The sequence below is a fragment of the Lynx rufus genome, unplaced genomic scaffold (genome assembly GCF_022079265.1).
Source record: "Lynx rufus isolate CCGP_SWC_20201006 ecotype Redwood Valley unplaced genomic scaffold, mLynRuf1.p SCAF_1, whole genome shotgun sequence".
Taxonomy (NCBI): domain Eukaryota; kingdom Metazoa; phylum Chordata; class Mammalia; order Carnivora; family Felidae; genus Lynx; species Lynx rufus.
Window position 1 is genome coordinate 1,837,664 of NW_025814823.1, and position 17,843 is coordinate 1,855,506.

The 17,843-nt window shown below is 39.8% G+C and overlaps 1 protein-coding gene across 5 annotated transcripts in view; it reads right to left on the minus strand.

Annotated features, from left to right (window-relative positions):
* Nucleotides 1–17,843, minus strand: part of XPO4 (exportin 4) — a 117,567-nt gene that overhangs the window by 84,424 nt on the left and 15,300 nt on the right. For 3 of the 5 annotated variants that reach the window (XM_047077554.1, XM_047077546.1, XM_047077563.1), the window contains exon 2: nt 2,893–2,998. In XM_047077554.1, coding sequence (XP_046933510.1) covers nt 2,893–2,998 — 106 coding nt within the window. Of the gene's footprint in view, nt 1–2,892; nt 2,999–17,843 lie in introns of those variants that run through there. The other 2 variants (XM_047077571.1, XM_047077580.1) reach the window with 2 other exon arrangements.

Sequence of the window (17,843 nt, forward strand, 5' to 3'; positions counted from 1 at the left end):
GAGCCATGAAGACAAAAATTGAAGTGAAGGAAACAATGAGAGGCAGAGCACCACATTCTGGTCAAAAAATATTTTTAAAAGAAAACTAAAACCACAGTAGTCAAGGCCCAGATGTTCAGCTACCACGACCACCTCTCTGGCATGAAAGACTTCTGTCCAAAGCACAGGCTCCAGAGCACGTGGATACACACGTGTACACAGCCACCCCAACTGGTAAGAAGTCTCAGTTTCGCTTTGTTTTGCTCCAACCACTTCTGAGACAAGAAACTGAAGAAACCCGTTTCTCCCTGGGAGAAGGACAGAAGAATGCTACAAAGTTAGTTTCGGAAGCGCTGGTCGGGGTGTATCTTTAACAAGAACAGAACTCACAGGATTTGTGAACGCACATTTGACCAAACCAAAGTGACACCTTCCTGAATGCCAAAGACTTCTGTCTGAGGTGCAGAAATCCAAAAGTACCCTTCTGACAAAACGCGCCGGGGCGTGCAACATGCACACGCAAATGCGCGCGCGCACACACACAGAGTGGAAAAAGCACACCCAGAATGACAACAAAAGGATAAGAAGAGAAGGAAATGAGGAAAACTAGAAACGTAATAAAAACTTAGGTCAGAAGTGGGAAGGAAGAATTTTAAGAGGCCAGAACAGGGAAGCATCAAAGAGAAAGTCTCCCCTTTGTTAGAATATATCACCCAGACACTGTATAAAAATGACATATTATCCCTAGCTAAGAATGTGAAAATTCTGAATTGCGATTGACTGCCACTTGTATGAGAAGTCTTCTTAGAGGAATTAACCCTTCTGTGCTGGTGGCAACTGAGTAAGGAGTTGAAAGATTTTCTGTGAAGTTTAGATGTAAACATTAATGTAACACAGGGCTTTGCAGTACATTAATGATTAGATTACAATACATGCACTCAACCTTTTAAATAGTTAATATCTCAAAACCCAAACTGGTTTTAAAAGCACAGCCAGAACTAGCAATACTATTCTTTAGACATTTTTATCAGGAAAACAAACGTATTCCAGACAAGCTCAAATCGTAACAAAGCAACAGTACTTCATAAAATATACATACTCTAAAAAGGAAAGAGTCGTATAAACAAATACACTCTAATAACATACTTACAACTTAGATCAACTATTTCCCAACGAGTACTGAATGACAACTGCATTACAATAGAAAGTCCGATGAAACTGATGGAACCCTAATTAACGTACTTAAGGCGTATGCCGTAAAAACCACACTCGAATTATGTTAGGCGACTAGTTTAACACAATGGTTTCCTAAACTACTAACGCTGAACAATTTCAAGGCAGTGAAGACGAAAGCTCCCTTGAATTCTTAACGCTGCTGTTTAGCTTTACTTCTTGTGATTTAACTCTGAATTAAATATTCTCCACAGGCATGATAGCAAGTTTTCTTAGTGCCAGAAACAAGTTCACCCAAGTATGACACCTGACCACTAAAAAAATAAAATAAATAAAAACTGCCTCATGTAGAATTTAAAAGGTGGTTATTAAAACTGACTGCTCCTCTAGTGAAAAATCTGACTCCTGAATGAGACAGGGCCACCTTCAACCACCTCTGCGAGCTCCTTGCAAACAGAACAGAGCACTTTGTGAAGGTTATCTTATTTTTAAAACGCCATCTGAAATCAGGTAACGGGGCTCCTCGCATTACCGTTCACAGAGTGGTTTTATATGTGGCTACATTTGTGCCTCACGACAACTTAAGGCAACGAAGCCCATTAAGGAAAATGGTACCACTGTTCCCATTTCATAGATGAAAACAGGCTCCGAGAGGCTAAGTGACTTCCTCAAGTTGATACCATGGAGAATAGACCTCACAGGTCCTACAGCAGTGCTCTCTCTATTCCAACCTAACAACGCACTCATAAGCCCTTATACGGAAAGCATTTTTAACATTTAAATTTAATTGCAGGCTATTTCAATCTGGAAACCAGAGAGTGCTGGTGGCTAACAGATAAGTCTTACTAAAAGCATAAGAATAAAAGGTCAGATATTTTAGTTCCTAAGATGCAACTAACCAATTTTATGGTCAAGAATAACTCAAATAGCCTTTCAGAGGCTCAAGTGTGGGTTACAAAAAATGGCTCCAATTAACAGTTAATAAACAATTAAGCTTTAAAATAACAATAACCAATGAAATCTCTCTTACTATCACTGAAAAATATGTAAGAGACAGAAGACTGTGTGTCTGTGTCTGTGTCTGTGTGGACTTAGAGAATGCCATCTCTGGACAAGAGTTATAACTTTGGTGATTACTTTTAAAGGAAAGAGATTGTTTCTGTACGCATGTCAGATAAAAGGTACTTGTAAAATATTTTTACAAGAGTAAAAATTAATGTTTCATTTTACAATACACAGCGATCATCTACATAGAACTAATATTTGCTAAGCAAGCTGAATACAAACTATATGGTTAAAAAAATTTTTTGCACGAAAGAAAAACTGTTGAAACCTCCAAAAACAATCATAATTTCAAAACACTAGAGTAAGATATATTGTAGTGCATTTCCTATAACAAGTGATAGCACTCTTGAGAACTGAAAAAATATTGGATTTTCCCCCCACCATTAACAGACTTCATGTTTTGGTCAGTAATAAAACAAATTATATATATTTACTATATTTAGTAACTTACTGTATTTATAAATTACCATAGTTGGGGGAAAAAACGTCAAAGTAGAAACAGTCTTCTATCTGGCTTTATGGACTATCTTTAAAGCCACTTCCACAGAATGACTATTAATGGAAAATTGTAATTACACACACCTGCTTGTTTTAAAAGGCATTTAAAATATCTGACATCCAGGATAGAAAGACTGTATTTGATTCTGCAAAAATATTTTAAAAATGAATACTTACCCAAAATATGCTTGCAAACTGCAAATGGTGACTTTGATTTCCTAAACGATAAGAATATGTGCTCTGCATGCTGGCGTTGTTCGTTATTAACCATGGAAGGTGGTGCCTTGAGGGTTAAAACGAGGAGCAAAACAAAACAAAAAACAGAGTACACCTGTTTAATAAGACAGCTTGAACAACAGCAAACCTTCTACCCGCAATAAGAGAAAACACTTTCACTTTCGGGGGGCGGGGGCACTGGGACGTCAAATTCCTGCTGGTTATTTTATAGAAACTGAAGTATAAAACTTCGTAATAAATATTTAAAATACGGTTTCAGGAAAAAGGAAGAAATTCCTGGCAAGGTTTCAAAGTTGCCTACATTTTAGAAGACAGATGCTTATATAACATTTTCTGTATCTTTTAAACACAGCTAACTCACTGCGTTTTATTCCAAAATATACCACTTCATCTAACTTGACTAAGTGAAAATTATCTCTAAATTTTTCAGCACTGGTGCAACCAAATCCAAAGTCACTAAAAACTGATTTCTCACAGCAATGCTTTACGATAAAAATATTATCAGATAATTAATTCTACTTCAAGTTTCCTAAAATCACCATTAAACCAGAAAAAGTACGGAACAGTGGAGTTGGAAGTTACAAAACTCCTATCTGAATAAATGAATCCGTAGAAAAGTCAGACTTCTGGCTTAACAAAAACAACTTCTAAAGTCTGCCAGGTTTTTAAATTCCATTTTGTTCTAACAATCTTTCCTCTAAAGATACTATTCTTCTGAACCTAAAATACAGCCACCTAAAATACATAGTCTCATTGCATGGCTTCGTTATCTTTGACTCACTGAGACCCATCTGAAGAGAAGAGATTGCTTATGCAGCCTACCAATTAAATAGCAGAATTCTCAATTTGGGAGAGGAGAGGTAGGAAAATAAACCTTCGCTACTGTGACCAATATGAAATGGGGAAATCAAAATTTCAACTATATTTAAACAATCTGAAAGATAAAAAACATTTTGCAACAAAGTACATTATAAACTATATTACTGAAACCAAGTACATTATAAACCATATATTAATATAAACTATAAACTGTATCAATTATGTATCATCATTTTAAGCTGTATCAATTATGCAACATTAGTCACTATAATTTTAGTTAAAATAAAATAATAATAAAACCAAATTTGATAGCCTGGCCTAAAGGTATTCTTATAATTAGCCAAAACCAGTTCAGACTACTATTCCTAATGATACAGCACCCTCTACAGCTCTCTAGATAAAAACGAAAATATTTTCATTATAAAGAACTGTGTTAAATTCTTTTTATTTTTAATGTTTATTTATTTTTGAGAGACTGACAGAGCATGAGCAAGGGAGGGGCAGAGAGAGAGGGAGACACAGAATCCGAAGCAGGCTCCAGGCTCTGAGCTGTCAGCACAGAGCCCAACGCGGGGCTCCAACTCACGAGCCATGAGATCAAGACCTGAGCCAAAGTCGGACGCTTGACCAACTGAGCCACCCAGGTGCCCCAAACTGTGTTAAGTTCTTTAACACATTTTTTGAAAAAGTGTTACTATGAACAACTAACTATGCTAAATATAAATATTTTTGTCCTTCCATTTGCAAATTCTTCATTCTCACCATTTTCCTTAACTCAACAAGTTTGTGTTTTTACAAGATATTTCATCATTAATATCTGACTATATACCCCCAAAACCAGCATATCAGTAAACACTATTACAACATGTTATACTGCTACGAATATAAGGCAACAAGTATGGATGACCCAGGTGATTCTGATTTATATATTCTTTCTTCTCATCACCCTTGAAAGGCAGTACACATACATAATTTTGCAAGTCATTAATTATGCCAGTTATTCTGCAAACAAAAATAGTTCTTAAAGCTAATGATCTTTGGACATCCTCATATTCACATATTTCATAAAATACAGGTCTCAAGATAACTTTAATATAACAGAATATTTCATTTATAAAATAATCAGATTTCATAAGTAATGAGGTATAATGTAAAAGTTGGTTTATATTAACCACCTGGTTGAACATGATCATACAAACAATAAAATCATCCACTGATTCATTAGATGGCAACACGGTATTCACTTTAGTTTCCCAAAACCAAAACTTTCAATTCTTTTTGAAAATGAATGACTTGGCAATGGTTTGCAAATAGTAAATTATGGGCATCAGCGAGTTCTGAGAAGATTTTTTGTTTAAAAAGAAAAAGAAAAGATTCCCAGCCCCCAAAGATTTAGCAGGCTCAGCTTCTAAGTCAAAAACACGCATCTTTCCCACAAAATTCCCTGCTTAGTACTGACTTATACACCCATACCTCTACCTGTGGAACTCCTTCCTGCTCAGAAATCAGAACTCATCCTTCAAACTGCTTCAGCTCCTCCTTCGTCAGCCTTTCCTGACCTTCTCCCCGTCGGCCTGAACACAAGCGTCTCCACCTCACCTCGGGCAATGCACTAGACACGTATCTCTACCAACCCAACTTACCATAAGGTACTGTACGTATTTGCTTGCCCCTTTTTCTTTTTCGCTATGATTTTTCTGATACCAGAAACCTTACTTTACTCATCTCTAAATTCCTAGAGCCTTGCACATACCAAAAGAGAGGCAGCACCACCATAACTAACATTCACTGAGTACTTGGTGTTGCGAGGCATTATTTTCAACAGACGGATAGGCACACAGATATATAACCTCATTAATCCTAATAACCTTAGGAGGTAGAAACTATCATTATTCCCATTTTACAGATGAGGAATGGAGTGATCAATCTGCTAAAGGTCAGGGAGGAAGCAGAGGTGGAAACTGACCTCAGGGCCCTAACTCTTCAACAGAAACTACACTTAGGTGGTTCAGGATTCTGTAAGACTTATTATGCTTAAAGCAAGGGGATAGAAAGGAAGAAAATCCCTCGTAAAAGTCCTCCTCTAAGACCCGATACAGACATTAGTGTTTTACGTAGCTTGAGAAGTTTCAGTAAAGATACAACAATAGCAAAAAAGCCTTTTTGTGTTGCCTGTTTCTGTCCTTCCGTTGTCCCTAATAGCAAAAGACTGAAAAGAGCTCACACTTCAAAGGTACAGTCGAATGAATCAGAAGAGCTGGAATCAGGCGGAACAGAGTGCCTGATGGAAGACAGGAGACAACAGAGGAGCAATTCCAGGTGTCTTCAGGAAGAGAAAGGCAGTAACAGGAAGAAACTGAAAGGTGTTTTTTATTTTTAAGTTTGTTTATTTATGGGGGGGGGGGGTGCAGCAGAGAGAAAGGGAGAGAGAAACTCAAGCAGGCTCCACGCTGTCAGTGCAGAGCCCGATGCAGGGCTCCATCTCAAGAACCGTGAGGCGAGGTCAAGAGTAGGATGCCCAACCCACTGAGCCACCCAGGCGCCCCGAGAAGTGTTTCTAAGGAGTCACACCAGCAGGAGATCTGAAGCTCACAAAGCCCTAGCCCAACATGCTGGTGTTTCTGGCACAGCCCGTGCCGTTCCACCAGCCTGGCCAGACCCCCTTCAATTTACAAAAAATCCTCAAGAAACACCATCGGTGGTGCACAGCTAGGGGCATCTGAAGCTGGAGCTCAAGATTCACCGAAAAATAGATTAAATGACATATTTAATATGAGGGTTTTTTTTTTCGGGGGGGGGCATCAGGAGAACCAGAAGTACCAAATAATTTCTGTTTACTGAGGGCTGACTATATCTAAGCAGCATGCAGAAGCTAAGGATAAGAAAGTAGAGAGAACCATCTCCGCCCTTATGGAATTCTGAGTCTTGCAAAAAACATACATTAATCAAATCACACAAATAATTATGAGTCTATCATTTTTGCCTCCCCTAACTGCATTCTAGCTTCTCCCATCATGCAAACCCGTCCTCAAAAAGTCAGAAATTCCACGTGCCAAATCCTGTGAGACCTTTAGACTCTTTCTTTCTCTGGAGAGCTATGAGAACTTTTATTAAGACGAACAACAGCACCACTTCGTCTTCATGCAGAGTGCTAAATTACATACGCTGTCTCATTTAATCACCGCAACATCCCTGTACGAATTATTGCCTCTCTTTTACATATGGAGAAACTCAGATTCACAGACTGTCACATACCCAAGATCACAGTATCAAAGGCAGAATTTGGTCTTAAGTCTGTGTAACACCAAAGCCCCTGATCTGACCCTCTTAAGTATTACTAACGAGGAGACATGGTTGAGCAGGCTAATTTCTGTCGGATAACTCGCAAAGAAATTCAAACAATATTCTAGGCTTACTATAAATATCATCGTTTACAGGACCATGAAAAAAGGATATGAAAGTCAGACTGAAAAATCAGGCACGACTTGTAGATAGGAAACAAGCTACAAAAGTAGAAAACAAACTTGGAAGTCATGCCACACAACTCATAATAAAATTTTCTTCGCTCTAATCGCTCGCCCATCTTTCCTTTTTGTGTGCGTGTGTACACATTTAGTATTGTAACAAAGCCACTTGTACACTTTCGACGTTTAAAACTGAGCATCTTTCCTTTCCGGTGAAACAAAAAGCAAACGGAAAAATAACCAGGAACACAATTACAAGAGAATGTCAATTCCAAATAAGAGCCTACGGGTTCTGCTGATTCTCCCTGCGAGTGGCAGGGCTTAAGTCATCATTAGGAGAGAATTTTTATTTTAAAAGTGTCATCTTCAACTGCAAGGATGTCCATTAAACATCACAATTAAACATGCCGAAGGAGAAGCCACGTTGTCAAAATGCCCACTGAACCCACCCAAACGTCTCAAACTTTGCTGACCTCCTATAACCCCATTTTTTAAAGATTTTTTTTTTTAAACAAGAGAAAGTAGACAGATACATGTTGGTAAATGCTAACTGTCCATATTCACATAGAGACACAGTGAAATCTCTGAGCCCAATATACAGAGAAAGGAGGAAGAAAAACTGGAATTCCATGCACTACCCAGGGACCCAGCACCCTCCGGCTTCCAGCAGGCTCCCTCATCTTTTAGAGAGAGAGCATGGTTTAATGTTCAAATTAGAAAATCACAGATGTACTACCCAAAAACATGTTTGCCAGTAGTTTTTGACTCATTCACGGAAAATTTTAAGTTAAGAATTGTTCAGTTTTGGGGCGCCTGGATGGCTCAGTCGGTTGAGCGTCTGACTTCGGCTCAGGTCATGATCTCACAGTTCATGAGTTTGAGCCCCGCATCGGGCTCTGTGCTGACAGCTCAGGGTCTGGAACCTGCTTTGATTCTGTGTCCCCCTCTCTCTCTGCCCCACCCCTGCTTGTGCTCTGTCTCTCTCTGTCTTTCAAAAATGAATAAACATGAAAAAAAAAATATGAATTGTTCAATTTTTAGTTTCCTCTCTATAACCTTTCCTTTTAAACCTTTGGAACTTAACACTGCTCCTACCTAAATTTAAATCCGTAACACAAAATGATATATTTTATTACTTTAAATGTTTCATACCAGGGGCACCTGGGGGGCTCAGTCAGTCAAGCGTCCAACTTCAGCTCAGGTCGTGATACCACAGTTAATGAGTTTGATCACACAGTTCTTGAGTTTGAGCCCCACATCAGGCTCTGTGCTGACAGTTCAGAGCCTGGAGCCTGCTTCAGATTCTGTGTCTTCCCCTCTCTCTCTGTTCTGCCCCTGCTTATGTTCTGCTCCCCTCTCTCTCAATAATAAAGATTAAAAAAAAATTTTTTTAATGTATCATAGCAGTATTTCATAGTATTCCACAAAGAGTAAGTTCCAGTTACTGGACCTTTTCAGCTAAACAAATTTGAAAGATGTGCCCTAATTAATTAATCTCTTGCAATTTCACAGCATATCCCCAAAAGCTGTCTTTTCAAATCTATTTTCCTCTCAAACCTCTCATCTCATGACACCCATTACTCCAGTCTCTCACAAAATGACCTTATTTTTACTTTCCCAAAGTGAAAGCCTTCTTGCATGATTAGCTCCTTTATGTGACTTCCTCTTCAAAAGGAAGGTTCTCCTATCACCTTCTCCAATTTCTTAACAAAATACTCCCTTCCCCTCAACCTTCTCTGAACTCGAAATCCTCCTCCCATCCCTGCCCTCCTGGCTCCCCCTCACATACAACCCCATTTCTTCCCTCATCTCTTCTCACTCTCTTTCTTTTTCTAAGTTTATTTACTTTTGAGAGAGAGCATGAGGGGAAGGGCAGAGAGCGAGAGAGGGAGAAAGGGAAGAGAGAATCCCAAGCAGACTCCACGCTGTCAGTGCGGGCGGGGCCTGACACGGGGCTCAAACCCATGAAGAACAAGTCCTTGACCTAAGATGAAATCAAGAGTCACTCCATCCAGGCGCCCCCTCACTCTCTTTAGCTTCTCTTAAAGTTATACTTAGTAATGGCGCCCTGCTTTCTGCTTACAAACAGGTTTACCCTACCTTAAAAATCCCTCCAAACAATCTTACGGTCCCCTTTAATTAAAAGAACAAGATACCGAAATCAAAACGACCTGGTTTCTAATCCCATCTCTGCAGCACACAATAGTTAGGAAATTTCCATGCAAAGACACCTCCAGGCAAGTCAGGGTCCCCAGCAGCTGATGATGCTAATGAATGCATCTCATAATGGTGTGAGAACTGCAGTTAAAAATACACATATGGGGGCGCCTGGGTGGCGCAGTCGGTTAGGCGTCCGACTTCAGCCAGGTCACGATCTCGCGGTCCGGGAGTTCGAGCCCCGTGTCAGGCTCTGGGCTGATGGCTCAGAGCCTGGAGCCTGCTTCCGGTTCTGTGTCTCCCTCTCTCTCTGCCCCTCCCCCGTTCATGCTCTGTCTCTCTCTGTCCCAAAAATAAATAAACGTTGAAAAAAAAAAATTAAAAAAAAAATACACATATGGGTCTCCCCAAATTAACCTACAATAATTGATACAATTCCACTTTAAATCCCAATAAGGTTCATTTCAGAAGGTGACAAGGTGGTCCTAAGACATGTAAGAAAAAGGTCAAAAAGAGTTAAATTAAGTAAGAAAAAAGGATGTTGAGAGCATTATACTAAGTGAAATAAGTGAAACAGAGAAAGATACTCACTTATAAAGATCTCACTTCCATGTGGAATCTAACAAAAACAAAAAAAAACATGACCCACCCCAACCTCCTCCTAGATACAGAGAACAGACTGGGGGTTCTAAGGAAGAGGGGGATGATAGAGTGAAGAGGGTCAAAAGGTACAAACTTCCACGTATAAAATAAATAAGTCAAGAGGATGTTATGTATAGCATGGTAACTACAATTCATAATAACATACCGTGTATTTGAAAGTTACAAAGACAGTAGACCTTAATAGTTGTCATCATAAGAAACAGATTCAGTAGCTACGTACGGTAACAGGCATTAATTGTGATCATTTCACAATATGTACAAATACTGAGTCACTATATTGTACATCTGAAACTACTAAAATATTATAGGTCATAAATGAATAAAATGAGTAATTTTAGGTTCGAAAAAAACTATTAAAAACCTGAGGAAAGAATAAGAGAGGAGGGTGGAGGGACAGGTTAAATAGGTGATGGAAATTAAGGAGCACGCTTGTAACGAATACTTGTGATAAGGAAGTGCTGAATCACTGACTGTACACCTGAACTTAATATTCCACTGTATGTTAACTGACTGGAATTTAAACAAAAACTTAAAAAAAAGAAAGAATACGAGTCTTACAGAGCCAGATATAAACACTTACAAAGGCACAGTAATAATTTTTTTTAAAGTAGTATTAGAACAGGAGAAACAAACAAAGGAGCAGAGAGACTTCCCAGAAACAGACCCAGGACATATGACAAAATAGTGAGGAAACGTTAGACTGTACAACAAACGGCACCAGAAAGTTGGCTATTTATAAGCAAAAACAAAAGGTCAGATATTTAATTCATATCATACATATAATAAATTCTAGGGGAATGGAAGAGTGAAAGATGAAAAGCAAAAATTTTTTAAAGTTTTTAACAGAATATTAAGAAGAAAACATAGGAGAGTATGTCAGAGGGCGGAAGAACTTTTTAAACAATAAAAGGCACAAATCCTTTTTATTTGACTATATTAAAAGTATAACCTTCTCAACATTAACTGGAAGTGGAAAGACTAGACACAGATTGGGAGGCAGTAATAACTGCACTGAATATAATTAACAAAAGACTAATACTCAGAACATAAAAACTCCCACAAAAGACAACTTACAGCAGAAACTGACAGCTCCCCCTCTTCTTCCTCAGTCAAGAACTTGAGTATGAGGCACCGCGCCTCGCTGAATACCACTTCTTAGTGCCCTGCGGGACTAGGGACTAAGTTCTGGCCAATAAGACATCAACAAAGCTTGGGGCAGGACTTCCTAAAGGCAGCTGATTCAGCTGAAACACATTTTTCTCTTGCCCATGGATCTTCTTTCCTACCCCCTGGAAATGGATATGGTGGCTGTAGCTCTACTAACCATCTCGGACCACAGGAAGACACCAGCTACGAACTGTAAACATAGAAACGGAAAGAAGAAAGCAGCAGCAGCAGCATGAGCCCCTGGTGCTATCCTGGAAGCCATCAGACCATCGTCGGATCACTTTATCTCCACGCTTTAGGTGAGAAAAAATAATCCTTTTCTTTTTTTTTTTAATTTTTTTTTCAACATTTATTTATTTTTGGGACAGAGAGAGACAGAGCATGAACGGGGGAGGGGCAGAGAGAGAGGGAGACACAGAATCAGAAACAGGCTCCAGGCTCTGAGCCATCAGCCCAGAGCCCGACGCGGGGCTCGAACTCACGGACCGCGAGATCGTGACCTGGCTGAAGTCGGACGCTTAACCGACTGCGCCACCCAGGCGCCCCAAAATAATCCTTTTCAAAAAGACAATGTTACTGGACTTTGGGGTTACATGCTGCTTAATCCAATCCAACCAATTACACAATGTAATAGAAAAATGGCCAATGAACTACAGGCTAGACAAGTCACAGAGAAGAAAGTAAAAATGGCTAATAAGCCTAAGAACATACTCAACCTCACTAGAAACCACTGAAATGCAATTAAAACAGTAAGCTACTGTTTCTGAGGGGGAATGAAAAATGATGCAGATTAAAAAAAAAATTAGTACAAAAACAAGAGTTTAAGAAGTTTGGGAGTACTGTAGATGTAGATGTAGATGTAAGCCTGCATTTTTCCAATGTAAAAATGGAACATTAATTTGGAATTTTGGAATTACCTAGAAAAAGTTGATGGCCCTGAACAGCAAGGTACGCACAAGTCCTCTTCTAGGCATTTATTCTCTAGAGAACCTCCCCCCCACACAAAGAAAGCTCACATAAAGATGTTCCTCAGCACTACCATAACAGACAAATAAAAAAGAGTAGCAATTTGAATTCCATCAATAGGGAATATATCGTAGTACAGTCATACAGTTAAAGACCAAACTACAGCGACATTTACCAAAGTGGCTAAACTGAAAATTATTCTGAGTGAAGCAAATGGCTGAACCTATACAACATATCATCTAGGTAAAACTTCAAAAACTCAAAAGTATGGTATTTTTATTTTCCTTTGTGGACAAAGTGTAAACACATGGAAGGTAAGGAAAAACAATTTTACTTTACTGGTTTTTTTTATTATTTTTTAAAATGCTTATTTATTTTTGAGAGAGAGAGAGGGAAGAAGGGAGGGTACACGAGCACACAAGCAGGGGAGGGGCAGAGAGAGAGGGAGACACAGAATCCGAAGCAGGCTCCAGGCTCCAAGCTGTCAACACACAGCCCGACACGGGGCTCGAATTCATGAACTGTGAGATCATGATCTGAGCCGAAGTCAGATGCTTAGCCGACTGAGGCATTCAGGTGCCCCTTTGAAAAAATGTCTTAAAGATTTATTTTTTAGCAATCTCTACAACCAAAGTGGGGCTCGAACTCACAACCCTGAGATCAAGAGTTGAGTGCGCCACCAACTGAGCCAGCTGGGCGCCCCAAGGATCAACCATTCTAAAAGCATGCTTCTCTCTAGAGATGAAGGAGCAGAGTCTGGAGAATGGTACCTAAAAGGGATCCAGGGCATCTGAGTGGTTCAGTTAAGTGTCTGACTTTGGCTCAGGTCCTGATCTCACGGTTCGTGAGTCTGAGCCTCGCGTGGCGCTCGCTCTCTGCCGTCAGCACAGAGCCCGCCTGAGATCTTCCTCGGTCTCTACCCCTCCCCAGGTCTTTCTCTCAAAAATAAATATTAAAAAAAAATCTTATAAAAGGGACCCAAAGGCAGCTTCAATAGATTATTTTTAAGTTTGTACGCAAAATGGTTACATTCACATTTGCTAGCCCAGGAGATGAGATCATGGTTATGACCTGTACTGTTCTCATACTTGTGCATTTTTTAAAATGAGCCATTCCTCACAGCTCTCCTGACTGGATACCCAGAACAACTCTTCTGCTAAAATCAAATCAAATAATGTGGATAAAATACTTCTACATTTTTAAATGTATTGCTGAGCTTACAAGAAATTAAGGAATCCTCAGAAGCTAAAGAAACAAAAAACAAAAACAAAGAAAAACCAAAGCAGGAATCCAAAGATAAAAAATGGCACTCATGCATTTACCCTAGAGACATTTGTCAACTTCAGGTGGCCTTGAGTTTCCATTCTGATGGCTACCCAAGCAGTACAGAAGACATAAGATATATGGTCAGGGCTCTCCTAAGGTGGGGATCTAATAGGACACCCCTCCACATAAAGCTGGGGTCCTCAGTGTAAGCATAAAGCATTAAAAAACAAAAACAGGGAGAAAGGGAGGAAGAGAGGGAGAGAGCAACTTGCTAGTTTCGATCTTAGTGACAGATGAGAAGGAACATTACTTCAGACAACTGATAACCAAGAACAGGCCTTCAAATAGGTTTCCTGCCTCATCTCAACAGGACCCATGTGGTCCCAAAACTTCAAGCCAATAAACTTAAAGTAGTCCTATGTTGGTCATGCACCTAAGGCACCTGGAGTAATGCACCATAATCCAGGCTTCAGACTTTTCCAGAAACACTTCCAAGAGCTAATATTCAAAAATGTTTAAACACACGAAGAAACAAGCTACCATGGGTCTGCAGAACCACACATTAAAGAATCAAATCAACAAAACTCACAAATATTCAGAAACATGATACAAAATGTTTAAAAAACCTAAATATGTATGAAGCAGACTTAATCAAATAAAATCTTTTACATATCAAATGATACTATCAGCAGAATAAAAAGTCAATTCACAGAGGGGCGCCTGGGTGGCGCAGTCGGTTAAGCGTCCGACTTCAGCCAGGTCACGATCTCGCGGTCCGTGAGTTCGAGCCCCGCGTCGGGCTCTGGGCTGATGGCTCAGAGCCTGGAGCCTGTTTCCGATTCTGTGTCTCCCTCTCTCTCTGCCCCTCCCCCGTTCATGCTCTGTCTCTCTCTGTCCCAAAAATAAATAAACGTTGAAAAAAAAATTTTTAAAAAAAAGTCAATTCACAGAGGGGTGACTGGGTGGCTCAGCTGGTTGGGCGACTGACTTCAGCTCAGGTCATGATCTCACAGTTCGTGGGTTCAAGCCCCATATCGGGCTCTGTGCCGACAGCTCAAAGCCTGGAGCCTGCTTCGGATTCTGTGTCTCCCTCTCTCTCTGTTCCTCCCCTTCTCGTTCTCTATCTCTCTCTGTCTCTCAAAAATAAATAAATGTTAAAAAAAACAATTTTTTTTAAAAGTCAATTCACAGATTGGGAAAAATTTTTTACCAATCATGTATCTGATAAGAGATTAATAGCCAGAATCTATAAAGATTCCTAAAACTCAGCAGAAAAACAAAAAACCCAATTTAAAAAGGGCAAGGACTTGAATATACATTCCTTCAAAGAAGACATACAAATGGTCAGTAAGCAAATATAAAGATTCCTTCCCAGCATCACACTAATCATGAGGGAAATGAAAATCAAAACTAGTGACATTCTACTTTACATCTACTAGGAGAATGACTAACATAGAAAAGAAAGAAAGAAAAAAGAAAGAAAAGGAAATAACAATTGTTAGCAAAGATGTGGAGAAATTGGAACCCTTGTCCATTATTAGTGGTAATGTAAAACATGCAGATTTTTTTTTTAATGCAGCCACTATGAGAGATAGTATGACAGTTCCTCACAAAATTAAACACAGAATTATCACACAAGACAGCCCTCCACATCTAGGAAGATACTCAAAAGAACTGAAAACAGGGCTCAAAGAGACCACACACCAATATCCATAGCAGTATTATTGCCAATAGCCAAAAAGATGGAACAACCCCACCCACTGATGAATGAACAAAAGGTAATAAATATACACAAACAATGGCATATATCCAGCCTTAAGAAAGAATGAATTTTTGATACATGCTACAACAGGTATGAATCTTGGCCACATTTTGTAAGGCAAATAAGCCAGACATAAGATAAATGCCACAGGGGGGGCGCCTGGGTGGCGCAGTCGGTTAAGCGTCCGACTTCAGCCAGGTCACGATCTCGCGGTCCGTGAGTTCGAGCCCCGCGTCGGGCTCTGGGCTGATGGCTCAGAGCCTGGAGCCTGTTTCCGGTTCTGTGTCTCCCTCTCTCTCTGCCCCTCCCCCGTTCATGCTCTGTCTCTCTCTGTCCCAAAAATAAATAAACGTTGAAAAAAAAAAATTTTTTTAAAAAAAAGATAAATGCCACAGGATTCCACTTGTATGAGGTACCTAAAATAAACTAGAAAAAGAATGTAAAAAGCGGTTACCTAGGGTGGGGCGGGGCAGAAATAAGGAGTTATTATTTAACGAGTTATACAGTTTTAGTATGGAATAACGGGAAAATTTTGGAGACAGCAGTGATGGTTGTACAACAATGTGAAAGTACAGTAAAACCTTGGATTGTGAGTAACTTGCTCTCTGAGTGTTCCCCAAGGTGAGCAAACATCTCTAAAAAACCTTAACTTGATAAACAAGCGATGTCTTGCAGTGCTAATAGTATGTGATGCCGAATGTCACGTATCAATACTGAGTCAATGGTTCTTCTCTCTGTCTGTCTGTCTGTCTCTCTCACTGTGGGATTGTGGGTGATCATCGCCCACGCTCAGATGCTTGCTCTCAGGTGTCGGTGTTTGGCAGAAATCAGTGATTTTTCAGAACGCTTGGAAGGCGCCCACAACTGGCACTAGTCTATTTTTTGTCACTTCAAAGCACCTATAAACAGTCCTTTGCTTTTCCAGACAAGAGAAAGCTTAGGTATGCTTTGCTTCATTCTAGGTCAAGCGCCTGCAGATATAGACCCTTTCCTCTGATGCCTTATTGCCAGTTACGTTAAATACAGTACATGACAAGAGTGCATTAGTACTGTGCTGTAGTCAACATCCATGCGAGTGTATACAATGGCCCCGTGCAGAAAAAGATTCCACTGAGCCAACAGATAGCAGTGATTCTGGTAGTGATAGTCAAAGTCGTCCTACACAATAACCCTCCTCCCTTGTCTCCCTCACACCAGCCACGAAGGTTTTCAAAGGGAAGTGCGGGCTAATTTGTTTTTCTTTATATTTTGTACTTTCTTTTTAATGTTTTTTAATGTTCATTTATTTTTGACAGAGAGAGACAGAGACAGAGACAGAGAATGAGTGGGGGAGGAGCAGAGAGAGAGGGAGACCCAGAATTCAAAGCAGGCTCCAGGCTCCGAGCTGTCAGCACAGAGCCTGACGCGGGGCCTGAATTCATGGACTGCGAGATCACGACCTGAGCCAAAGTCGGACGCTCAATTGACTGAGCCACTCAGGCGCCCCTATATTTTGTACTGTCTTTATTATTTTGTATTATATTATAGTATTGCAATCACTTTTATATGAATATTTTGGGGTTGTGGAACGAATCATCTGAGTTTCCATTATTTCTTATGGGGAAATTTGCTTTGATATACAAGTGCTCTGGATTACAAGCATGTTTCCAGAATGAATTATGCTCACCAACCAAGGTTTTACAATACTTAAAAATAGTAAAAGCAGCAAGATAACACAACAGATCTCTTAGGATCAACATAACAAAAGAAACTTAAGTATTTACAGACATAAATCTTCTTTAGAGGGTAGCTACAGGGACATACATACAACTGTCCAAACTTGTCAAACTGGACACCCAAGATCTGTGAATGTTATTGTACATTAATATGCCCCCCAAAATGGCAAAACCTCCATGGAGAGATTAAAAGGCAGATTAAACACACTGAGGAGAAAACTGAAAAGACAAAAAATTATGAAGAATGCAGAAAGGCACAAATACTGAGTCTCGGACAACAAAGTGAAGGTGAAAGCCCCAGGAAGCTAACCTATAGAAACTGTGTCCTCCAGGCTTCCTTGCCCCAGCCCCAGCTGCTCCTTTTCTCCACCAAAAGCCTGTCAGGATGCTCTCTCCTACAGCTATAGCTCTCTCACATTCTCCACGCTCCCTCCCTGCCCATTCGGGCCCCCACAATGACTTCTCCATCCTCTGTGGTTCCCTTACACCGTATCCTCCCCAACCTTTGTCAACAGTCCCTTCACTAACTCTCCTCAATTATCCCTTTGAGTGTTCCTCTGCCAAGATCTTGACTGATACAGCATCCGGCAACAACTTTGAAAAATAAAGATTAAAAAGGAAAATGCCAGGAAATATTCCAAATGTGTAAGTTTGTAAAATTCCAAAACTGATGAGAAACACTAAAAACCCAATGAATTCAAACAGAATAAAAAAGAAATCGTATTACTTACTGATACCACAGTGAAACTGAAGAATTCAAAAATCAAAAGATCTTAAAAGCAGCCAAAGGAAAAAAAGATTACCTTCAAAGAAGTAACTGACTAAAAGTACAACTTCCTAAGGGGAAACCAGATTAGAGAGAAAACAAAATAACATTTTCAGAGTACTAATGGAAAGTAACTATTACCTTAG